This window comes from Saccopteryx bilineata, chromosome 2 (assembly GCF_036850765.1).
Source record: "Saccopteryx bilineata isolate mSacBil1 chromosome 2, mSacBil1_pri_phased_curated, whole genome shotgun sequence".
Taxonomy (NCBI): domain Eukaryota; kingdom Metazoa; phylum Chordata; class Mammalia; order Chiroptera; family Emballonuridae; genus Saccopteryx; species Saccopteryx bilineata.
In genome coordinates, this window is record NC_089491.1 from 259,369,505 (window position 1) to 259,394,274 (window position 24,770).

Below are 24,770 nucleotides of genomic sequence, written 5' to 3' on the forward strand. Positions count from 1 at the left end.
GGTACAGATTAGCCAACATTTCCTATTAGTTCCCAACATAATTTGGGGTGGGAAACACCAACCTGGGTGGCATCTTTAGGTCAGAGTTGCAGGCCTGGCAGCTGGGACTCCTGCTGTTTACAAAGTTGATGGCAGCTCAGAGAGGGCAGGTAATGAACCTGAAGTCACACAGCCAGTTTCTGGCAAAGCTGGGCCTCAGTTTCCTGGAGTAGGGGAGGAGAGCCCAGCCTGGAGGGAAAGCAAGTGGGGGATTTTCTGTGGCAGGCACACTTCTCTTCAATGAGGCTGGACCTACCGGAACCCTTGGGAGGGGGCTGAGGCTGAGGTTGTCAGTTACCTGGCAACCCTGGGGCTCTGTTCCTTATCTTTTTGATGTGAGTGACCAATAGCTCCTTCCAAGCTCAGACTAGCTTCCACTGCCCCACCCATCCCTCTCCCCCAGGCCAGGCAGAGGCTATTGGGTGATTAAGAAGATACCAGCTTTGGATTCACACGGACCAGGTTCGAATCCTGGCTCTCCATTTTCTAACTGTGTGGCGTGGGCCCGCATAGGGGTGTTGAGGGGATAGATGAGATCAGTGAGTGAAAAGGCCCTGGGACAGCTCCAGGGAGGCCTTGGGACAGCTCCAGGGAGGATGTTCCATCTACTCTGACCTTGTTTGCCTGGCCTGTCACCATCCATTTTGCCCATCACTCTGTCCTTACCCAAACCCAGGCCGAGTGAGGTCACAAGGAGTGAGCTCTGGGGGCACCCATCTCCTTTGGCCTCATAGAACTGACTTGTTCTTTCTTGGACAACTCACCTTTCTCCCCTTTTGCTGCATTTGTGGACACATTCTGGAATGATATTTATTTTTTTCTTTTTTTTTTTTTGCAACAACCCTCTCACTCCCCAACCAATGTTTTCATGATTTTTAAGTAGAAAGGCAGGAGGTTTCTGCTGTATTTGGAGAAGGAAGACCAGGGCCACAGTGCATGGGCAGGACATTTCTGATTCCCTAAGGGTCCCAGTGTTAGTGTTCACAGATCATCGGTGTTGTCTATATGCAAACACATTTCTAGGGGGCATGTATTGAGTACCTAGTGGGTTCCTGGCTGCTTCTTCCTACTTGTGTGAACTTGGACAAGTGTTGTGACCTTTCTAAGCCTCAGGTTTAGGCAAACTATAAAGGACTAGATAGTAAATATTTTAGGCTTGGGGATTATATGATCTCTGTCACACTACTCACTGTCACTGTAGTGTGGAAACAGCCATAGACAAAATGTAAACTTATGAGCATGGCTGTGTTCCAATAAAACTTTATTTATAAACATTGATGGTGGGCCAGATTTGACCTTGGGACAGTAGCTTGCTGACCCTGGCAGGTCCTTCTGTGCAGTGGGGCTAAGAGAATAGAAGTTTTCCATGAGGAAAAGCTTCTGTGAGGAATTAAAGAGTTTAGAAGAATGATAGGCATTAACTCTCACTGTCACCCGTTACTGTTAGTGCTATCGCGTGTCATTCTCCCAGCCCTTTCCGGTAAGTGTATGGTATCATTTCACAGAAGGGGAAACCAGGATGCAGAGAGATCAAATGACCTGCCCCCAACCGTTCTGTTCACTGTTGGATGACCTGGGATGCTTCTCTGTTCCTCTTTGTGCCTCGGTTTCCCCATCTGTAGCCTCAAAGAGGAGTCGTTGATGTTAATGCACACGGCCTGATGGTGATGTCATTGTGTAGGAGTTGGGGTTTGAGGTGGAGGCTCAGAGAGATGGAGTCCCTTGCAAGGGTCACCACTCACAGTGCTGATTTTAGGACCCAAGCTATAAGCCTCTGACTCAGTTTTCTTGGCGGCCCAAGCTACAGGCATCTGACACAGGAGCTGCCAGGGAGGAATGGCTGGCCCAGTGAGTAGAGTTCATAGTCCCATTTGCATGAGGGTGGAACTCTGATCTCCCTACTTGCTTAGATGGAGAGCACAAGGGATCTTGTGTCTCCAATGAGGGAGTGTGTTTCAAAGTCAGGTGTCCTGCCCAAAGCAGGAATGCATAAGGTGCAAGCAAGCCTCTTATTAACTTTGAGTTTCTTGAGGTACCGCCTCTGCTCAAAAGCGTCCCTTGGCTCCCCTTTGCTCAGAGGAACAAAGCCAAACTCCTCTCTGGGGTCTTCAGTCTTCCATGACTGAATTCATTTGAGCTTTGCAGCCTCATTTTCCTCTGTGTCCCCTTCGGCCCCAAATCAGAGTCCCTGGGCTGGCTTCTTGATCTTCCAAAATAGTTACACTGGCTTTTAGATCCCTCACTCTGGCTGCTCTCCCTGAAAAGCTTTGTACCCATCCTAAAGTCCCCCTCACATGTCTTATACTTTGCACATTCTTCCTGGGCCCCCACCTGTCTCCTGGGTCCCATGACACAGGGCAGCCTTGTGCTCTGATGATAGTTATGCTGTATTGTGCAGTTAGGTGTTTACTGGAATATTTTTTCACTAGGCTGGGAACTCTGTGTTAGGGTCACCTCTGAGAGCCCAGCACACCACCAGGGACACACATCTGGGTGTAATGTCTTAGCCTATTGATTCAGAGGCTGCCGCAGGCCCAAGTTTGGGGAAATAATGATGTTAACTGGATACTAAGCATTCCCAGGGTACCAGGCATTTCATCCCCCTGTTTGCAAGGCAAGAAGAATGAAACTCATTTCCAAAGAGCACGACTGTCTCACAACTGATCCCCTGCAAAGCCCTTCCTTGAATTCACAGCAGAGCTTGGGAACTTGCTCCCGTAAGCAGACCGCGTGCAGCCCTGCTGACTCCCACACGAAAAGATCACAAAGCTCATGCAGACCCGTGGATGGGTGAGCACGTGTCCCCGAGAACTTCCACCCAAAGCGTCGGCACTTCCAAACTTAATTTTTAAAATTCAGACTTGTCACTGAGTCTGGTCTTTTCTCCAGTGGGTCGAAAGCAAGGAGTTTCTAATTCTATAGAAATGTGGGTGTATATTTGTCTCATTTTATAAAAATAATTGTTGAGTGGCTTACTGCATGACAGGCAGAGTGCAGGGAGCTCTGTGAGGTGTTGGCCCTGGTGTTAGGTTGTCCCTGGTGTGTAGGTGAGGATCCTGGGGTTCAGAAAGGGACAATTCTTCCCAGGGTTCCCCAGCATTGGGTCCAATGCTGTGGGGGTGAATTGTGGGTGAGAAGGTGAGAAAACACAGAGTGCACGGGGCCATGCTGGAGACAGGGGTGGAGAGAATCGCAAGTACAAGAATCATACTGGTCTATTTCTTGGGGTGTCCTTGGTACCTGGAAGGGTGCTACATGCTTTGCTATGTTATCACTGGACCCTACCAGTGGCCCTGTGAGACTTATACAGTCTTCATACCCATTATATAGATGAGAAAACTGAGGTTTGGAAAAGTTAACACTCCCAGAACTGAGGCTGAAACCTGGTTCTCTGGACTCACTGTGCAATGCTCTCTCTGCACAGGCACCTCTGTGGACCCTGTTGAAGGAAGATGCAGGTTGAGGGGTCGCTCCATAGCCTCCTCCCCCCCCGCCAGTCTGTCACATCTCAGCAGCAGGCAGGCCAGGAGTGGCCTAGGGGTGCACAGGGGTGCATCTGTCACAGGTCACTGGTCATGTGGCTGGAGGCACCGCGAGGCTGGGATGAAGGGCCTGCCCTGTCCACCTGTGGACTCTAGACCTCATGTGCCACCTTGCGTGTCCCCTCCTTTCAGGGATGAGGAAGTGCTCAGAGTTCACATCCCCCACCACATCCCCAGTCTGGCCCCCAGCTCTCGGCAGCCTCGTTCCAAAGATGCCCTTGCTGCTTCGCCTCAGTGGAGCCCTCCGCCAGTTCTCAATCTAAATGACAGCCGCCCTCAGCCAAGTCAACTCCAATTAATTTCTGAAGGCTTCCAGGGCCTGGCTGAGCCTCTTGCAGGCGGAGCTGCCCCAGTGGCTGGCAGGAGACTCTTTCTTCACCCTGGTAGGGGCCTTCTGATCATTGATGGGGCCTTCCCTGCCCTCCAGAGTCCCCATGCATTCCACATGCTGTCCCCCATCAGTGGGCCTGATGTGCAACCTCTCGGGCAGCGTCTACGAAGAAAGCGTTGAATAGACCTTGGGTTTTGTCCTTGGTTACTCTGTCACCTGGGTCGTTTTTGTCCCATTGGTGAGCATCAGGACCCTTTCCAAAAAGTTAAAGTATTGATCTCAGAGAGAGGGTAAGAGAGGAAGGGAAAGGGCAAGAGATGTAAAGAGAGACAGAGAGAGAACAAAAGAAAGATAGGTTGAGAAAGAGTGGGGAATGGGGACAAGAGAGAGATGGAAAGAGAGAACAGGGAGAGAGGACCTACCACCTTGGCCCGTGACGTTTTCCTTTTTCATGTGACTTTGATAAAACCACACACTTTGGCTCCAGACAAACCCGGTAGTGACCCTGACTCTGCCACTGGCCAGCTCTGTGACTGTGGACCAGTGACGTTCCCTCCCTGAACCTCAGTTTAGTCTCCTGTAAAATGGGCTGGAGTGTTGGGTGCTCTCTCCCTGGGTGTTGGAGTGATCTAATGAGATCAAACAAAGCCTGGCCCATCGGAAGCCCAAGGTCACTGTTCACTGTGACATCCCTGGAACTGACAGGCGAGAGACGTGGTCAGCTTCCTTTTTCTGTTTCTCAGTTGCCACAGTGACACCACTGCTAGAAGTTGATGGGAGGGCAGATAAGGGACAGGAGATGCAGATACAAGGTAAGGAGTCTGAGTGTCCCTCGCTTTGGTAGGGCCCCAACCTCCTGTCTACATCGAATGTGAAATCTCATTGCCCCAAAGGGATAGAGATAGTCAGGGGGGTTGTACAGCTATCCACCAACAGCCCTGTTGGAGAGAACCAAATAGGCCTGCAGCGGGGGAGTGACCACACAGCTGGCAGGTGAAGAGCTGGGATGGAATGTGAGTCATTTATTAATATACGTAACAGATCTTAACCAGGCGCCTACTGTGTGTCAGGGACAGAGAAGTGGCTGGGAACCACATGGTGTCCAGGCCAAGCTTCTCTCATCTTCCCAGGGGGCAGTCGATCCCCTTCTATAGGTGGCGAAACTGAGGCTCAGCAGCTGACCTTGCCCAAGGTCATGGAGCTGGTAGAGCTGAGATTCAGACGGAGGTGGGATTTGAATCTTGGCTTCTGAATACAGAGCAGGGGCTTCCCCAGAGCTGCCGAGTGTGGGGGAAGAGAGGAGCGGGGTTTGGGTTTGCTGTTTTTCTGTTTGGTTGGTGGCTTGTAGACGCTCTTTGTGCTCCCCGACATCTAGCTTAGATTTTCTGTTCCTGCCCCTGTACCCAGAGTCAGCGAGTCCTCACCTACCACACGGCGCAGGGGTAGAACATGGACAGGCAGTCGGGGTGGGGTCCTCCTTGGGGTTGTGGGACCCTGCAGGATTCCAGTGGGTGTAGAGGCCAATTTCACTGGGGTTGGTCCCACCACACCCCCAGTGGCGGGTTATTAAAGATGGGCCTCAGTGCTGTCTTAAAAAGGCATGTGACTTTGCTTACCGCTGGACAAGACACTCTATTCCTGCTCTGATAGCTGGTGACCATCACCTGGCAGGATAGAACCGGAGCGATGCAGCTAGGCTCTGGGTGCTGTCCGTACCCCATGCTATGGGGAAGAGTGCGGAAGGCAGCTGAGGCTCAGAGAGGAAGCCTGGCTGGCCCGAGGTCAGCCTGCTGGGAAATAGTCCTAGGGACCCACACAAGGACCTTGGTTGTCTAACTCCAAAGATCCCCTGTGTTGTTCTCCATCTTTGGCAGCCTGTGGCTGAGAGTCCCTGAACTCAGCGCTCCCCTCTGGCAGGGTGAGATGTGCCAGCATCTCCCTACAGCCAGTGAAGCAGTGGCCAGCAGTCTCATTACCATTATGGTGGCTGGGGGCAGGGGTGCCGCCTGAGAGCGGGGGGAGGGGGGTGTCACATATATACCTCAGAGTTGGAGAAACATTGACGAAGGGATGGCAGCCAGATAAAATGGTAGGGGTCAGCAGGGATGAGGAGGGGAGGGTGTTCTAGAAACATCAGGACCAGAGGTATGGAGATAGGAAGAATCAGGGTTCCTGTGAGGGACCGTATAGCTGGGGCACTGAGAGAAGACGCTAGGGGGCCTAAGAGGGAAACAGGCCAGGTTCGGCAAAGCCAGGAACTTAATGCTGGGGGTACTGAGGAGCCATGGAAGGTTTAATCAGGAGAGAAGGTCTGCTCCGGCTGGTGCTTCAGGAAGCTCACTTGGCTCACGAGGGAAAATGGGCTTGGGGACCAGTGTGGAAGCAATACCACTGTTGCAGGCAAGAGACAGTGGGGGTCTGGACCAGGGTGGGGACAATAGGACAGGATAGAAGTGGGTGGATTTGGAGGCAGCCTCTTCCCTCCCTGGTGGTTGGACTCTGGGGCATGGGAAAGAGTGAAGAGTGATATTCAGTGCCCAGGACTTGTCAGGGTGCAGTGCTCAGCCTCTGTTGGAGATGGGCAATAAGAGTGACCAGAGTCTGGGAGACAGGGGTGTGTCTGGGGGGCCTAAGGGACTCCCAGGCTGCAGGACAGAGGTGCTGAGAGGACGTGACTCAGCCTTGTGGCTCCCAGGCATGCCTCTGCTTCTAGGCCCAGTAGCCCAGCCCCCAGCGGAGTGGCAGCTGTCACAAATACCAGTGTCTCCCTCAGTCAGGTCCAAATAAAGGAAAAACCAAAATACATTTCCCTTTGTCGGAATCCGGTGAGGGTGAGTGGGGCGAGAGTCATTCGCTATTGTGTTCTGGGGCCCACACTGCTCCTTACATAAGCCCGGAGTTAAAAATACACATGGAATTCTAATTCTCCTGCTCTCCCTGGAATTGTACCCCCACCCCCTCCCCCAACCTCAGAGGGCGGGGGAGGGGGCAGGCCCCGGCACCCATGACGATGAAGAAGCTGTCCCACAGCGCAGAGCTGCCACCCACATGGCAGTGTAGGTGAGGCTGCCTCCAAAGCCCCCGCTGTAAGTGTAATGGTCCTGAGAGCAGGTAACCTTTCTGAGGGCTTGGCATGTGTGAAGGTCTTCACACGCATTATTCACTTAATCCTCCAACAGCCTGTGAAGTAGGTTTCCATTTACAGCCACCGTTAACACTGTGCCCAGGCCACACCCTACCTTGGATTGGCACTTGAGGGGGCCTTGACCTAGGCACTAGCTGGAGCCCACCTTTGACTCCCACCATCTCTACCCCTCCGTCTGGGGAGAAGGGGACAGGAGGAGGCCAGGCAGAAGGCCCCTTTCTGAGGGTTCGAGGACAGAGCAGTAGCTGGAAACCCCACAGAGGCAGCACTTCACCCGCGGGGGGGGGGGGGGCACCATGAGCTCACCATGCCTGAGCAGGTGGCTCACCCAAACTGGAACCCAGTCCCAGGAGTATTAAATGCAGAGCAAGCTGGTGACAAAGCCTGTTTTGCTGACTTTAAAAAAGAAAGAAGAAAACATGGCCCCCCCGGTGGACAGCATCTCCAGAATTGAAATGAACAATGAGGTGCCCCCCCGGTAAACAAATGTGTGTCTTTTCCCTTCTCTCTTCACCCTAGTCATGGCCAGCTAAAGGGTCGCTGAGCCAGCCCTGCAGGTCCCCACTGGGCCATGGGCTGGTCAGTAACAACCCAGGGTCCCAGCATTGGCCGGGGCACGCTCTGTGCTCCGCAGCGTGCTGGCGCTGCACTTCACCTGAATCATTTCACTTAATCTCCCTAACTGCATCCATGACAGCCAGTCCTATTATTACCCCCATGTTTTTGGACTGAAGTTCTGAGAGCCCCGACGATGGGAGCAAAGCCTGCGCTCCACAGAGGGCAGGCGCTGTCGCTGTTGGTGCTGAAGCCTGGGAGAGAAACGGAATCACATTCCTTCTGCGCGCACTCGCTTTTCTGGCACTGGCTTGTGGTTCTCTCCTCCCTTTCCTGGAAGCTACCGTCCCCGTAGCCCTAGCCGATGGGAGAAGCGCAGAAGACAAGATCCAAAGTGGGTCTCATGATTGCAGCAAGGTGAGCAGGAAGTGGCCGGTACCTCCACGGTGTGATATAAAGTCAGTGGTGATATCGCTTCTCGGCCTTTTGGCTAAGATCAAGTGTAGTATCTGTTCTTATCAGTTTAATAAAGTCAGTGGTGAAAATGACTGAGAAAAGGAACTGTGGTGTCCAGGGAGGGGGTGTCAGAAAGGGGCTGGATGGATCAGCAAGGGCTTGTGCCCATGAAGACAGTTCAGGGAGGGCCTTTGCCAGGAGACAGAGCAGGGCATCCCAGCTCCAGCCTCTGCCCTCTGTGTGGCAACTGAGGTCTCTTCTGGCCAATAGGAGGGTGTCTTTAAAAATCACTCCAAAGTCCTTCCTTGCTGGGCAGACACTCCATCCTGTGAACCAGAGAAGCCCCTCACCTCGGCCCCTGTGCCGCTTGCACAGGGGGAGGTAGAGTTGGGGTGATACATTTTGAGGACTGACCCCCCCTCCCACATACATTCACAGCACCTCCAGGTTTTTCTCTTGAGTGGTCTCCCCAGGCTGCTCTGCACAGGGCCCACCAGGAATCCCCACCCCAAGTTACAGATGAGGAAATTGAGGCTCTGCAGTTGGGCGCCAGCTGCCCCAGTATGGGGGATCCAGGAGTCCACCTTGGTCTGACCCACTGCTGGGAATCCTGGGCTGAAAGGAGAGGGCAGATCTCAGAGGTGGTAACGTGGCCCCAAGTGACCCCTGGGCAGCTGCCTGCCCCTGGGAACCTCAGCCTTCCCATCTGTTAGTAGGGATGGGGGTGACTTCAGTCAGTGCACATGCCTCCACTGAGTGCCTGCTGTGTGCGGGGCGCTGCACTGGATGTAGCAAGCCCGCCCCTCCCCCACACAGCCACAGTCTGATGGGGGAGGCTGACAGCTAACAAGTGGAAGACATGACAACACCCATCAGTTCTGTGGTGTCTGCTCGGTGCCAGTGCCGAGTAACTCCAGGGTCTGCCCCCAATCCTGGGAGCTTGGCGAGGGGCGGTTTGATCTCTGGGTCCTGGTGTGGGGGACCGGCATGCCTGTGCCCTGGGAGCAGAGACTGAAGGCCTCTCCGGAGCTGGGCAGGCCCTGACTTGAGGCGGCTTCCGCAGGACTGATTTATTAGCAGCCTGGGGGAGCCGCGGTCCCAGGGCGTGTTGGGTCCCCCCAGCTGGAATGAATCCAGCGGGAGGATGAGTTTGGTCATGCTTGGGTTGTCAAGAACTGAAGAATAATACTGTCTCTTAAAAATATTCCCTGTGGATACCAAACTCTCTTGCTCTGGGGAACCCTGCGCCCGTGCTCTGTGACATCAGGCAAGCCCCTCGCCCACTCTGAGCCCGAGGGGCCCCGTCTAAAGTGGGGAAAAGGCTCACCCAGCTGCTGGGCTTGCTTGGAGATGGAATGAGATAATACATGAGAGTGTTCAGCTGTGTGCTGATTAAATCCATCCTACATAAGAAGAGCAGCTGTCTTGGATGTTGGCACGCTGCGTGCTCTGAGTCGTCTGTAACCTGGGAATAAAGTATCTTTAGGAAATTTCGCCATTTTGGTCAGTCTGGAACCATCACTCAGCAAATCCAGGTCCCAGAAGAGTCCCTAAGCTTCCTTGTAGCTCAGGACATGCTGTTGCCTCTCCCCCTTGTGGGTGCTGCAGCCACAGAGCACGAGAAGCAGGTGGCAAGAGCTTGGGCCTGGGTCTTGTCTTTCTTTAGCTGTGCAAACATTGGCAAGAGGCCTCGGTTTCCTGTCCGCAAAATGGGCCCATGCATCGCTGTGTTGGCTCCTGGAGATAATGAGTGTAAAGTGAAGTAAGGAGCCCCTTTCAGAACTGCACTCTCTGGCAGGTGCCACCCCTTCTGCCAGTTCAGATCTTGCAACACTGAGAACGAAATTCCTTTTGGGGGTATGACGCAGTGGAGTGTCATGGGAAGCAAGGCAGTTGTGGGCTCACGAGCAGAGGTGTGGAGGCTGTGTCAGCATTGCTAGACTGCAAGGCTCACTGTGTGCTAGGGGACCCTGAATCCGATGCCGCTGGCTTCTGGGTCACCCTCTCCCTAGGAAGCCTGGGTGTGGTGTTAGCAGTATCCCAGCTCCACCACTGTTAAACAGCTTTGAAAGCTCAGGCTTACAACCATAGCTTCTCCTTCTGTGAAATGAGGCAAAGACTCCCATTTCATGGACAGGAACATGTCCATCTGGCCATTGCCAAGGACGGGAATGAAGCTTGGGGGCTTCTAGATGGCTGCAAGGACCCCTCACCTTCTGACCTCCCCAGGTACTAACAACAGTCCCAGGAGCCCTGTCTGAGGATCTCTGTATACAAGGGCATGAGCAGGCCCCAGGGGAGACGCCATTACCCCTACGTTAGGGATGAGGAACTGAGGCTCAGAGAGGGAAAGTGGCAGACACCTAGACACACAGTGATGGGCCTGGGATTCACTCCCCATTCTGTGACTCCAAAATGACTGTGCTACGACATTGTCTCCTGGCCACCTCGGGAGGAGGATGGAGACAGTGTCTGCCCTGTTTCCCGCTAGATCTACAGGGCTGGCACCACACCTCGCACATGGTAGGGACTCAATAAAGGCTTAATGATTGAATATATGAGGGAAGAAGGGAGGGAGAAACTTCCTCCCTAGCCCCAGCTCCTTCTAGCATCTCTGGGTATCTCTGGGGCTCCAGGGTGGGTGTCCCCCATCCAGTTAGTCATAACCTGACCTCGGCTGCCTGGGCCCATCCCTCTGGGAGGATTTTCTCTGCTCCCTAGGAAGGCCTGGCTCTTAATCCCAGAGGGCGAGATGGGTGAGGTTTCGCCTGCCTGGCACAGGGCCCTGGCCGAGCCTGCACAGTGTGCTGAGGAGGGCGGGCCGGTTTTAGAGTTCAGTATCTGGGTGTGCTCTCTTGGCCCAAGCTGGGTGCCCCACCACCAATTCTAGCATTTCTCATACCTACTGAATCAGAATTCACCATCAGCCCATCTTCAAACCTACTCACTGTGCCGCTTCCTGGCTGTGTGACCTTGGGCAAGTCACCTCTCCTCTCTGAGAGTCAGACTCTATAAAAGGGGAATAATGAGGATATTCATTGTCATATAATAGGTCTCAGAACAGAACCATTGGTCACCAGGCAGAAGTAAATTAGCACTCCTGCAAAACAACTGCTCCATTCCTTCCCTGCCTCAGAACTTTTCCAGATCTTGCTCTCTTTGAGTCTAATTCATACTAAGGTGTGAATGGTTGTCAACCAACCTTCCCTCAAGTGTGTGTGACCCAGATATCACTATGATCTGTGGTTTTTCTGGTAGTGTGACTGAGTGAGATGGAAATCGAGGGAATTGTTCACTAAGGGAGTCAGGGAGGAATAGACTCCCTCACCCTAATCACCCAAAGCTCTTCATGCAGTAGTTGGGGATGAGCAGAGGGCATTGATCTGGCTAGGGGAATCCAGACTTTTAGCCTTTATTGCTCTGAGCCATTTGGCACCTTGTTTAAGGAAGTTTCCAGCACATAGTAGACCCTTAGCAAATATCTTTCTGGAAGTTCACAAGAGAATAGGCTGTGGTCTGGACCCAGACCATCTTTCCTGCTATTTTTTCATTGTACCTGACAAACTCCTACACACCCTTCAATGCCCAGTTTAGATGCCTTTCCTCCAGGAAACCTTCCCAACTTTGTTCGGGTCCAGTTAATCTTTTGGAAACTCTTGTTCATCAGAGACGAGCAAACCCTGCGTTTATCATGCCCAACTCTCCTATTTCCCAAGGATGTAAAATTGTGTGACCCAGTAGGAGGCCTTCCCTTGGCTGAGGTCTCACGGCCAAATCAGAGGCAACAGCAGAGGGATTCTAACCAAACACCTCTAGATCTCTTCAGAATGCCTTTAGGCAGGAAAAGACGGCATGGACACTGCCCCTCTTCTCGTGCCTGTCCCATTCTGCCCCCTCCCCCCTTTAGGGCCTTTCACAGTGTTGAGCACATGCCTAACACCCTCTTTTCCTTCTTTCTCCGCAGCCCATGACCTCCCCGCGAACAAGGCCTCAGCAGCCCAGCCTGGCAGCCACTTGCAGTGCCTGTCTGTCCACTGCACAGACGACGTGGGCGATGCCAAGGCCCGAGCCTCCGTGCCCACCTGGCGGTCCCTGCACTCTGATATTTCCAACAGATTCGGGACATTCGTGGCTGCCCTAACTTGAATTGACAAGAATGCCCCCTCCCCCACCAGGCCCTTCCCTCCCCCCTCTCTCTCCCTTCTCCCCTCACCCTGTCCCCCCCATTCCCTGATCATTTAAAAGGGCCACTGTTGCTGAGTGGATGAATTATTTTCTAGGTTGGTACCTGCTTAGTGGCATATGGACCGGAAAGGGTTAATTTAAAGGGAAAAAAAAAAAAAACCTCAAAAATTTTTTTAAAAGAGAAACTCTGTCTGCCACAGTATGTTACCAGTGTTAACCCTTCTGCAGTTAGCAAACTTTTGCTTAAGCCTTTTCCCTGCTAGATGATTCCCATTTTCCTGTCATCTTGGCGTACGTTTTTTAGATGACCTCTTTCTTTGTTTTATTTCCATGCTGCTGTATGTCCAAGTATTGTTATTTCATAATAAGACAAGAGTTGCTTTCCTTTTTTATTCTTTTTTATTCTTGTTCCTCCCCTGTACCCCCACCTTCTTTTTCTTTTTTCTTCTTCTCCTTTTGCTTTGTTCACTGCTTATTAAAATGGAAAGCCTGGAGAAGAGTAGTTCTGGAATATTGCCGGGTGAAAGTCAAATTGTCATCACAATATTATATATTGACATCCAGCTGTCATCAGTCAGGCAGGAGCCAAACAATGAATGCCCCCCTTAGGTACTCCGCCTGGGATTTTGTTTTGTCTGTTCCCTAAGAAGAGAGAGAGAGAGGACAGAAAGAGAGAGAGAGAAAGAGAGAGAGAGAGATTTTCTTTCCTACAAACACACGTCCAGCCGTCAGCCCCAGCTCTCTCTTCTGCAGGAAGCTGCCTCTCTCCGCCACGGAGGTGGTGACGTGACCAGCCCGCTCTGTAGGAAGGAGTCAGTATGTTTGACAGTGGTGTTTTCTCTCCTTTTCTGGGCCTCTCCACAAATGCCCAGGCTTTGGATTTTCACGCTATGCTGAGCAGCCCTGGTCTGCATGGGGGATCGTGGCCTTTCAGCTTGCAGAATCCCTGGGGCTTGGGCGCTCCAGGCGCCAGCTCTGCTGCAGCCAGGTTGCTGGGTCTTGGGTGCTGGAGTTGGAGAGGAAGATCAAGTCTTAGCCCTTGACCTTTCCTGACAGCTGTCCCCAGCCAGGCATCCCTGGGGAGGAAGGGGCAGCCTGGGTGTATCTCCCTCATCTCTCCTAGTCGGTCCCTATTCCCCATCTATTCCACCACCTCCAACTTGGGCCACTCCCCATCCCTAAAAGGAATACGGGAGCCCCAGGCTCAGCTTACTGAGCCCCCCACTCCAAGCCTGGGAGTATTTCTTTGCCGGGTTTTGCAGACTGCTAAGGGCCTGAGGGGAGGAGACAGGGAATAGAACTCATAACTTTGATACCTGGGCCTTGTTTTTGGAACTCTGGAATGTTCCTTCCCCCCTTCTGATTTAATCTTACTCTATTGCAAAATTAGAGCCACGTCCCACGTGTCTCATGAAGAAATAACTTCTTCTTTGAGAAGTGATGAAGGATGGCTGGGTGAGCAGGGCTCCTGGTCCCAGCGAGGCCTGTTACCTGGTCCTCCCAGAGCAGGGGTCACCAAAGGCCCAGGATTGACAAAATCAGACACCTTTGGGTGCTGTGGATGCCTACAAAGGACTTGAATAACTTATGGGGGGATGGGGACCATTGAGATTCCAGGGTGGGTCAGACAGGAAGTGACTGATACCACTTCACCCAAATCGGTGACCCATATTTTATTTGTTTTTGTTAACAACCATGTTTTACTAAATTCTCATTTTGAGCCTCTCTCCCCACTCCCCCCCCCCCCAGGTCTCCAGAGTTTGCAGACCTGGTTTTTTTTTAGCAAGTGACCTGAAGGCTTTGGGCTTACCATACAACACCCACATTGTTTATTTCAAAGAACTTTTCAGCCAAGGGTGAAGAGCATCCAGAAAAATTCTTGCTCTTTCCATAGTCCCCTCCTTCTTTCCTTCTGCCAGCCTTTTTGGCTCGGGTCGGGGTCTGGACAGTCCGAGGTTCTTACATGTACAGTCTGACCAGGGGCTGACCCCAAGCCTGCAGAAGGCCGGCCAAAGCAGGCGGAGTGAATTTATCAGAAGAAGGTGTGAGCTCATTCAGTTCCCGAGTTCTACCACCAAAGGAGAGAAAAGGGGAGAGATGTTCCTCTCCCCCACTGACACCAGCTGCAGGAGAATCAGCCAGTCTTAGCAAAAATCCACGCCCCCTCTGATTCCGCAAGGTACAGCAGTTTGAGAGCTTCATCACTTTGATTTTTTAAAAAACAGGAATGATTTCCTCCTTCATTGCTTAGGGCCGGGGAGCCAAGCATCACGACTTCTGTCTGACTTCCCTGTGTCGAGTCCATCAGCACTTGGCCATCAGCTCATGGTCTTAGCGACCTCGGAAACCCCTGATGTTTAAAACTTTCTCGCTCCCCACGACCCCAGAATGGAACAGCTTTAAAAATAGCCTTAAGCAAAAGGATGTTATTTCATTAAATTTGGTTTAATGGAAAGAATAAAAGCAAATTAAAAACACACCCAGCCCACGAGACTCCAAACACTGGTAATTGGTACTGCATAACAAACTCTTCGGGAAAGAAAATGAAAACGTTATTGCACATGTAAAATAGGAAAACTTAACTCTGCTGTGTGTTAGGCAATCCTGTAATCTTTTTTGACTCTTAAAAGAAATTCATTTCTGAAATGCTTGGTTGGAAGACTGTGACAATAGCTCATGAAATTGAGTGTTATTTTTTTCTTTCTTTTTTTAAAAAAATATGTAAAGTGCAGTCTTCTGTATTCATGCATATTGTATATACCTGTATATGTTTTCCTGAGCAGCTAAATAACAATAAATATGACGTTAATGGTGACTGTGGTACATTTGTGGGCGGGGCTTGCTTACTCCTCCCCTGCCTCGTCCTGTAGGTCTCTGCAAATTCTAAAGGGAATGGGAGTGTAGGTCTGGATGCTTGTGTGTGTGTGTGTGTGTGTGTGTGTGTGTGTGTACGTGTGCACACGTGTGCACGAGTGTGCATTGGTGCGTTGATCTTAGTCTAAGTTGGGTCATCTCAGAATGTCTCTCCTCAGCACTGTTGACATTTGGCTGGGTAACTCTTTGCAGTGAAGGCTTGAAGGTTTCTGTGAGCACCAGCCCTGTTTCGGGCCCTTTAATAGCTCTGGCTGTCCCATGGGCCGCCCTTTGGGCAGTAGCTTCACTCTGACACCTGCAGCCTTAGGCTTGAGGCCATTGCAGAACCTTAGTCTATAAAGAGGAGAATAAAAAAGACAAGTTAAAAGTGAGGAGAATGTGCCCAATAACCCATAGTACAAAGGATGGAAGATACTCTGAGAGAATCATGAACACCATATAGGAGGCTTGGGGAAATCTTTCCCTAGCAGGTTATGTCTAGGTGGGATTTTGAAGGATGAATAGGAGTTCAGCCTATTCATCTCAGCATATAAATCAACTCTAATTTGCTGGAAATTTTGTTCTAATTTTTCCCTTCAGTGTTTAAAGTTTTCTTTATATGTGCAATGACACATTTGTCAAAATATAAAAGTTTAAGGACAAGGCTTCTATATTCACTTTAATTTGGAGGACCTTAAAAATCTCTTTAACCTTTAAAGGTCTCTGGCTCAAAGTGACAGTAGTATATGAGCATGTTCAGTAACCAAGGAAGGGAAGAAAAGTGAAAGAGTGATGAGCAGTGGGCATGGGCATCGGGGAGACTTGAGGTTGGTGTGAAATGAATGGATGAGTGAGTGAATGAATTCACGTCTCAGTAGGCCAAGAACCAAAAGGATCATGGGACATGGAGCTGTAACATCGGGGTGGATATTGGCACTGAGGAAGGAGGCCAGGACAGGGCTCCAGCGGCAGGCTGGAGGTGTTCCATCTCAGAATGGCTTCCCCCTTCCCAGCCGTCAACAATCCCAGTGGGCTGAGGTGCTGTCTAATGGGAGGTGATGGAAGGAGGTCAGGGAGACCCTCAGACCTTGGATAGCCAGGGGCAGGTGCAAGAAGGACACCCCAACTCACTTTCTTTGAACACAGATGAGAAATAGTCACGAGACCAGAGTGAAACATAGGTTTTCCTAACTGACAAGGGGTTCGGCAGGAAGGATCCCACCTGGGGCACCCCAAATGAGTGTAGCAGAGATAGAGCACGTGGGCAGTGCCCAGCCTTTGCCCCCAGACCACACTGACCTGAGCTGGAAGGGACTGGGCACGAGTACCATATTCTGCAATTACAACCCAGTGTGATAGGGTGGGTTTAGATCCTAATTCTGGAATTATGCCCCAGGAACCTTGGGAAAAAATTTTTATTGTTATAAAATTTATATAACACAAAACTCCACTTTAATAATTTCAGTGGCTTTTGGTATATTGACCATGTTGGCAAATGTGCTCCTTATCCAATTCTAGAACATTCTTAATAGCCCCCCCCCCAAAAAAAAACCCTCCATACTCATTTTCAGCTAATCCCAGTTATCCCATTCTTCTAGCCACTGGCAACCACTAGTTGACTTTCTGTGACTTTGGCTATTCTGGACATTTTATATAAGTGGAATCATACAATATGTGGCCTTTTGTGTCAGACTGCATAATACTTTCAAGGTTCATTCCTTTTTATGGCTGAGTATGATTCCACTGTTTGAATATACTGCCTTTTGTTTATCCATTTCCCAGTTGATTGAAATTAGAATTGTTTTCACCTCTTGCCTACATGCTTACCCTGCACATTTGGTGCTCAGAAAGTTGTGGGCGGCAGGGCCTCAAAATTCGTCTGCATTTACAAACATGCAGTCTGTGGCCAAGGTCATGCAACAGGTGAGTGGCTGGTGGGTGCACATTTGGGGAGGTCAGAGCTTGTAGGCTGCAGGGCGTCATCTTCTTTTATTTGTACTGATGATAGGGATTTGAACAAGCAGGAATAAGCTCCTAGCTCCCAGCAAGGCCCTGTGGCCACCTTGTTTTTCTAGAGAAAGTGGAGCCCTGGGAGGATCTCAAACCTGGACCTGGCAGCGTCCCCTTGGTTGCCCAGGTAGGGATGCCAGCCTCATCCTATGATGTGGGAGGTGCTAAGGAGAAGACAGAGGCTGGGTGGAAGACTTTCTAACAGCTCCAAATTTTGCTCATTGCCTGGGTGGCTGCTTTTTGAGCCTCAGTTTTCTCATCTGCAAAATGGGGCTAATTTTAACACGCACTTCATAGAGATGTCAGGATTCAATTCAGTAAGAGGGCTTTGCACAGGGGCTTTTCTGAGCAAACATTCAGTACATGTCAACTGCTGTGGTGGTACAATTAGCCACTACATGCCCCAGTTTCCCCCTGTGTAAATGGAGGTACAACATTATGCGATGCTTGCTATGTGCAGAGGCATCACACTGATGAGTTAGTTATATTGATAGCAGAGAAGGCAAGCTTTATTATGAACATTTTCCAGAGAAGGAAGCTGAGACAGAGAGAGGCGAAGCCACTTGGCTAAGGTCACCTGGTGGCAGCACCCCCTTTATGGTCCATGAGGATTCAGTCATGCTAAGCACAGGGCCAGGCTGAACGAGCTCCCAGTGGGTGATGCAGATAGGGTTCAGAGACACCCTCTTTGACCTGAGGCCACACAGCCTGCCATTGGCAGAGCACGGGACCAATCAGGGTCTTTTAGTTTCCAGGGGCCAGGTTTTTTTTGGTCTCCCTGCTCCATTCTGTGCCCTGCGTACACTAATTGCTGAAAAACAACAACCCTGCTCCCTGACCAGAGCAGAGCCCAGCCAGATCTTTCTTTTCCCATCCTTTTGGCTGTTGTTGTTGAAGGAGGCAGTGGGGAGAGGCTGGGGAGGAAGAGGTTTTTGCTTTTCCTGCCTCCTTTCTCTTCCAGCACAGGTGTGGGCTGTGGGCCGAGCCACGCGTGCTCCTGGCCGCCTTGCCTCCAGCCCTCTGATGGGAGGGAAAGTGATCGGAGGTGGGAACTCCTGTTTCTTCAGCCCCTTCTGTTGGGGCTGGAGTCCTGAATGTCTGGCTGGGAGGCCTCAGGGACCGCCTGGATCAATGCCACTGTGAGCTGTGGCTGCAGCCTTTGTCCTCTCCATTACAGCCCCTCCCCACAGGTTGGAGGAGCCTGACCCCACGGGAATCTCACCGCAAGAGCACATTCTTCCTGGTGCCTCCGGAGCTCCCTCCAGCTGCCCCAAGCAGCCCCCACTCCTCCAGCCTTTGTCTGGAGGAGGAACCCTCAGGAGTTCTGAGCCCCTCAGAGGACAAAGGGCTCATTGAGGCGCCAAGGCCAGGCAGAGGGGGTGGGGGAGGGTGTAGGGCAGAGTGACTGACAATAGTTGACAAGGCTGGAGTGCCCAGGGGCCAGGTGCAAATCCTGCTCCCTAGGCACAAACCCTGCACAGCCCCAGGACCTTGCCTCTGGGAGCCCCGATTTACCCATCTGTGAGATGGGGTGAACAGTGGATGGTGAGACCACAATGGCTGCCTATTTCCTGTAATTGTTATATTCATAGTATGTGGGATTGAATACTATTAATATAGATCCCAAGGCTACCATTATGCATAGAAACCCTGGGGCTGACTGTATTTCCAAATCTGGAATTTGTGAGAATTTAGAAGAGTGGACAAGGTAGGGCTTCTACCAGGCGCTCGGTGATACCTCTCAGGGACTGTAATCATGTATTAGAAACCACTGAAATAGGTGGGACAAATAAAGACCTCCAGGCACACAAAGTGGAGAAGAACTTTCTGTTTCTAGAGCCTTTTTGGATTTCAGAATTGCATATAACAAGTGTTATATCCTTTGTGCGAGGAATTTATTCATTCACCCATTCAGCAAATATTTACTGAGTATCTACTACATGCCAGACACTGCTTCAGGCTTGTAGAACCCTGTGGGGCTCACAGTGAGATGTGTGGGATGATGTCTCTACCTGCGCCCACATGTACCCAAGGGTTTATGTTGCCATCAAACATTTGAGGGCTCAGTACAAAATCAGAACAGGGATCCCCTTGTTCAAAAAGCAAGAAGAAAACCACAAAAAAGACACAAAAATATAAAGCTTTTCTTTTTCCTTTGCAGTCTCTTATTCATCTTGTATTTTTTTTAAAAAAATTGCTATTTAATGTGGCTCTAAGTAAGGAAAAATTAAAATTTCAAGTTATTAGCTTGAATTTTACCACCCATCTGCATATCATGCAATGACAGTTTTAAGTAAAAGTATCAGAGCATTTAATTTGTGGGCAGAATTATTAACATTACGCGGTTTGTGTTTGTAGTTCATATGTGCATGTCGTGTTAACCAGAACGTTAGAAACGCTGCTCATACAAACCCAAATGTGTTTGCATTTCACATCTTGACACACAGACGTCCTACCAACACTCGATCCTCTGCTTCCTGAAAGGAGGAGGATCTGTGGCTCGCTCTGTCTTTCCTTTCCTTTCCTTCCATGTTGTCCTTTCAGCGTCAGTAAACACAAATCAGAAAGGATACCATAAGGAGTAAAATAGAAAGGATACCATAGGTTTTCTTGGTTGTCTGAATTTTTTAGAATCCCTTCTTCCTGCATTCGAAGTAGGTTTGGGTGTAAAGGGGTTCCTCTCGGGGCCAACAGAACCCTCACTTACTCTCGAAGCAAGCTGCTTACTTTGTGTTTGATTTGCAATTCACTGAATTCCCGTGCATAGTGGGAGCTCTGTGCTCCCGGGGCATTGAGAAAGCTACGTGGGGAGTGGGCAACAATAAATAGTAGTGGGCACGAATATTGCCTCTTATCTCACTTGCTCACATGCATGCTCCGTGTTCCATTGGGACTTCACTTACCAAACACTAGGTCAGAAGATAAAACTAGTAAGGATTTTAAGATGGGTGACAGCAAAACTTTAAACCTAGGGTGGAACCCTTGCGTGTGTTGGTTCCTGTGCACTGTGTAAGTCACATGTTCATGAAGCTGGCACCCACAGCATTATCATCACCCTTACAAGGACTTTGCCACGCAAACTTGCTTTGGCATTTATAGTCTAAAGATGTGGAAACAAGGCTCAGAGAGGTTAAATAATTGGCCCATGGCCACACAGATGGAAAGTTCTGGAATTTAAATACTGGCGGTACTGCTTCCTTTTCAGATGGGGAGACTGAGGTGTCGAGAGGGACTGGGTCCCTGATAAGGTCAGAGATGGCCAAACTAGGACCTCAGTTTCCCCATGATTGGATTAGAGGCCATAATATTTGCCTCATGGGGATGGAGTGCTGAATAGGAACAGAAGTGGGATTGTGTTTACAGAAGCCAATTATTTCTATCTGCCTCCTGCAGTTCAAGCACTTGCTCATTCATTCATTCATTCAACAAATGTTCACTGACTGGTTACTATGTGCCAGTCAAGACAAACCTGATCGCAGTCTTTGAGGAAGTTGTAATCTGGTGCACAAGCTCTCTATCCCAAGCCTAGATATACTGCCGAGAAACTTCCAGATCCTGAGACCAGAGGCCATGGCTCTGATCAGCTTTTGATAAGTGGCCAAAGGGTGGGACATATGTGACCGCATCTGACCAAGGTTGGTCATCGAAGAGAGGCTGTGAATTTGCTGAGAGTTTAGTAGCTAGAGAAAGGGCCTTCCAGGAAGAGGGCACAGCCTGGGCAAAGGCTTAGCAGTTAGAAAGGGTTTCACGGGAACACTGCCAAATCCCAGAGCCTTGAGGATGAGAGGTAGAGACAGAGGGGGGTTTGAGCCAGAGGCCCAAGAAGAGATACTCAGGGGTCATGTGATGCCAAATCCTGTCCCCACCCATCAGTTCTTGGGCCAGGACCCCAGCCAAGATTTCTCCTTGGAACTTGGCTTTTGGCACAAAGCTGAAGAAATCCTTGATAGCCCTGCCGCATGGCTCATGGCTTAAATATGTCAAGTTTTCTCTGTCTTTACCTCTTTTCTTTTTTTTCTCTTCTTCTTTCCTTCCTTCCTTCCTTCCTTCCTTCCTTCCTTCCTTCCTTCCTTCCTTCCTTCCTCCCTTCTTTCCTTTCCTCCTCTTCCCCCATCTCCTTCCCTCCCTCCCTTCTTTCCTTCCTAGGCCTGGGGTCTAGAAGATCCTCAACTGAGTTTTTGCATGAAAATATTAGCTGCTTTGTTTATTCAGCTGACAGTGTGTCCTACTATGTCAAATCTATGTGCATCTTCTTACCAGACTCACTCCCAAACCTATCCTCTTAGAGATGAGGACATTGAGCCCAGGGAGCTAAAGGGACTCCCCCAAGGTCATTGTGAATGGGAGAACTGGGTTTAAGCCCAGACCATTTGAAGCTCACCTGTGGGCCCTGAACTACCAGGCCATACTGCCACAGGCCTTCAGGCTCACATCTCCCTGCTCTTTCTGCCTCCATCACCTTTTGAGAACTCCTATTCATCCTTCAGAACCCTGATGAAATGGCCTTGTTTCTTCAAACTTCCAAGCAAACAACATTTCAGTTCTCCATCCCACAAATATCTGAGAAACTCTATGTTCTGGGCATGGTGCAAGGTCTGGGAGAAACACTGATGAATAAACTAAATTGGTTCTGCCAATTATCAAGCAAACACAAACCAATGCACTATTACTAGTTGTGAAGGACACAACTAGTTACAAAGAACATGAAATGAATCTTCTAATACAGAATAGTGTGTTGGGATTACTATGTATCAGGTGAGCAAGCAGAGAAGTTCTTTTGAAGAGGTGAAATTTGAAAGTGACTTCCTTTGGCAAAGGAAGCAGCAAGTACAAAGGCCCTGGGACAGGAACAGCTTGATGTGTTCAAGGAACAACAAGGAGGCCCATATGACTAGAGAGGAAGGAAAAAAGAAAGGGTGGAGAGTTGTCTCTCTCTGCCTCCCTCCTGGGGCAGAGAAATCAGATCAAATCCTCATATAGCTGGTAGCTCAGTTGGTTAGAGTGCCGTCCTGATACACCAAGGTTGCAGGTTCGATTCCCTGGTCAGGGCACACGCAAGAATCAACCAATGAATGCATAAATAAGTGGAACAACAAATCGATGTTTCTCTCTTTCTCTCTCTCTCTCTCTAAGTCAATAAATAAATAAAGTGAGAAAAGTCCTCATGGCTTCCCAGAATAAGGCCTGACACCCAGGAGGTGTGCTGAGGTAGTGTGAGGCAGTCCTGGGTCAGCAAGCAGGCAACCGGCAGCTCTGTCCTTTCTGTCCGCTCGTCTGCTCAGGACAGTGGCCGAGTCCTCATCACTGGCTGGCTTCTCTGGGATGCTCTTCCAACGGGCACAGTGAGCCCACGGGGGTAGGGGGGACATGCAGGATGCTGACGTAAGCCCTCAAGGGGGCAGGGACAGCACTCTTTGGGAGTCAGGCACCATCTGCAGCTCATTTTCTTTTACCATGTGCATTTTCTTTGAAATCATTTTTAAATGTGTATTTTTAAAAAAAGGTTCTGGCCAAGTGCTGTGTCACGCAGGCTACAGCTTTAGAGGACTATTGGAGGAGCTGGTGGGCATCAGGTGTGGCCCCTCCAGGCTTCTAGCCACCCTGGGATCCCTTTCCAATCCCGCCTCCTGCCCCAGGCAACTGGACTCTTGGAACAGAATGGATAAGAGCCACAAGTTACGCATAGCTAGCATTTGTGGCGGCCTCCCTTGTGTCAGACACTGTGTTCAGACAGCACCACGCAGTTTCCACAGGGACCCTGTGCGAGCAGGAGGCCGTTATCCCCCTTGAGGCTCAAAGCATGCTCATAGCAAGCAGAGTCGAAGCTTCAGCAAAACTGCAGGGTAGCTCCTCATCTCACATTAAGGGTGGGCAGCTCTGCCAGTTGGAATACGGGTCTGCCAGAGCAACAGGCTGCTGTCTCCCTGCTTTGGACAGGAAAGGTTCTCTGAGGTCCTTTCATACAACCAACCATTGTATAGTTGAGGAAACGAAGTTCTTCAAATAGACGGGAAAGGGTGGGGTTGGGATTTGAACTAGGAATGCTGGCTTCAGAGGACGGTAGATGATGTAACTTCAGCCATAAAAATGGCAGCCCCCTAAAAGTGTAGGGCTGGCTCTGTGTGTCTTAAATGGTGGCGTATAATTTTGGATTTCCTCTTGAGACAGCTATTTCCTTTCAATGCCTCTCGTGACACCAGAGAAAGACTCCTATTTGTGCTCATGTGTCTTCAGTACCTCTCTCCAGCGTTTGCTCATCTCCCTTTTTACCAAAGACGCTCAGAGCCTTCTGCAGGCAATGCTGTCCATTACAGCAGTGGTCCCCAACACCCGGGGCCACGAATTGGAACCGGTCCGTGGGCCATTTGGTACTGGTCCGCAGAGAAAGAATAAATAACTTACATTATTTCCGTTTTACTTATAGTTAAGTCTGAATGATGTTTTATTTTTAAAAAATGACCAGGTTCCCTCTGTTACATCCGTCTAAGACTCACTCTTGACGCTTGTCTCGGTCACCTGATACATTTATCTGTCCCACCCTAAAGGCCAGTCCGTGAAAATATTTTCTGAAATTAGACCAGTCCGTGGCCTAAAAAAGGTTGGGGACCACTGCATTAGAGTTTACTGGAAGTTCTGTCAAGAAGGAGTCGTTTGAGCTGAGCCCAGGAGGGGCACTGGGGGGTTTGACAAGGAACGGGGAGGGGCGTTCCGGGTGGAGAGAACAGCAGGCATGCCATCCTGGAGGCATGGGGAAGTGTGGATTATTAGGGAGAGTGGGGAGCCATTTGATGTGACAGAGACTGTATGGTGTCGGTGACAAAGTGAGAAGGGGCCTGAGGAGAAAGGACCCTGGTGCCATACGAAAGAACTTGGGATGTCTTCGGTGGGTGACGGGCATCGTGAAAGGGCTTTGAGCAGGAACAAGGTTTTGGAGGGAGTGAGACTAGAGACAGGCAAGTAGTTAAGAGGTTCCACCAGTGCTCCGGATTAAAGATGATGACATTGACTCAGGGGAGGACAGTGGCTGTTGGCATGAAGACTTCAGTGTTGGCCTAACAACCAGGCTTTGCCTCATTGTGATGGTGATGATAATGGTGACGATGATGGTGGCAGTGGTGCTGGTGCTGTTGATGGAGATGATGGTGTGATAATAGTAATGATATTGATAATGGTGATGACTATGGTGATGACGATGATGGTAGTAACATCACAAATAATATTATCAACTAACATTTAGTTTTATATGCCTCATCTCATTATTATTATTATTAAAACTCTATCCCATGGGATTGACACCATTTGTATCGCCATTTTTTTTCAGATGGGGAAACCGAGGTTTACTCATGGCCACCCAGCTAGAGAACAGCAGAATAGGCATGGGGGCCAGGCTGGCCCGACTCCTGAGCACTGTGTGCTGGATTCCACGCCTCCTGCTTCCAGGAAGTAGAGGGAAGAGTCTGTCCCACAGCCTCCGGTGTGCCCAGGACACTGAGATAGCAGGTTTCTCTTGTCCCTGGCCTATGTCCTGCGCTAACCTTATGGGTTTGGACTTTGAAGGCACTGGCTGCACCTTTGGCTGGGGACTTGTCATTCCCTTGGCCTTGATGGCTGCACTCTGGTCCCCAGGGAAGGAGGAGAAGCATTTCCACAGCCC

The 24,770-nt window shown here is 50.2% G+C and overlaps 1 protein-coding gene and 1 pseudogene across 1 annotated transcript in view; both read left to right on the forward strand.

The window, feature by feature from the left end:
• MN1 (MN1 proto-oncogene, transcriptional regulator) overlaps window positions 1–15,056 on the forward strand; it is a 47,485-nt gene extending 32,429 nt beyond the window's left edge. Inside the window, exon 2 of the mRNA XM_066260256.1 lies at window positions 12,033–15,056. Within this exon, the coding sequence (XP_066116353.1) occupies window positions 12,033–12,214 (182 nt within the window). The 3' untranslated portion in view covers window positions 12,215–15,056. The remainder of the gene's footprint in view (window positions 1–12,032) is intronic.
• On the forward strand, window positions 8,083–8,178 carry LOC136327695 (U2 spliceosomal RNA; annotated as a pseudogene).
• Window positions 15,057–24,770: the final 9,714 nt, after the last annotated feature.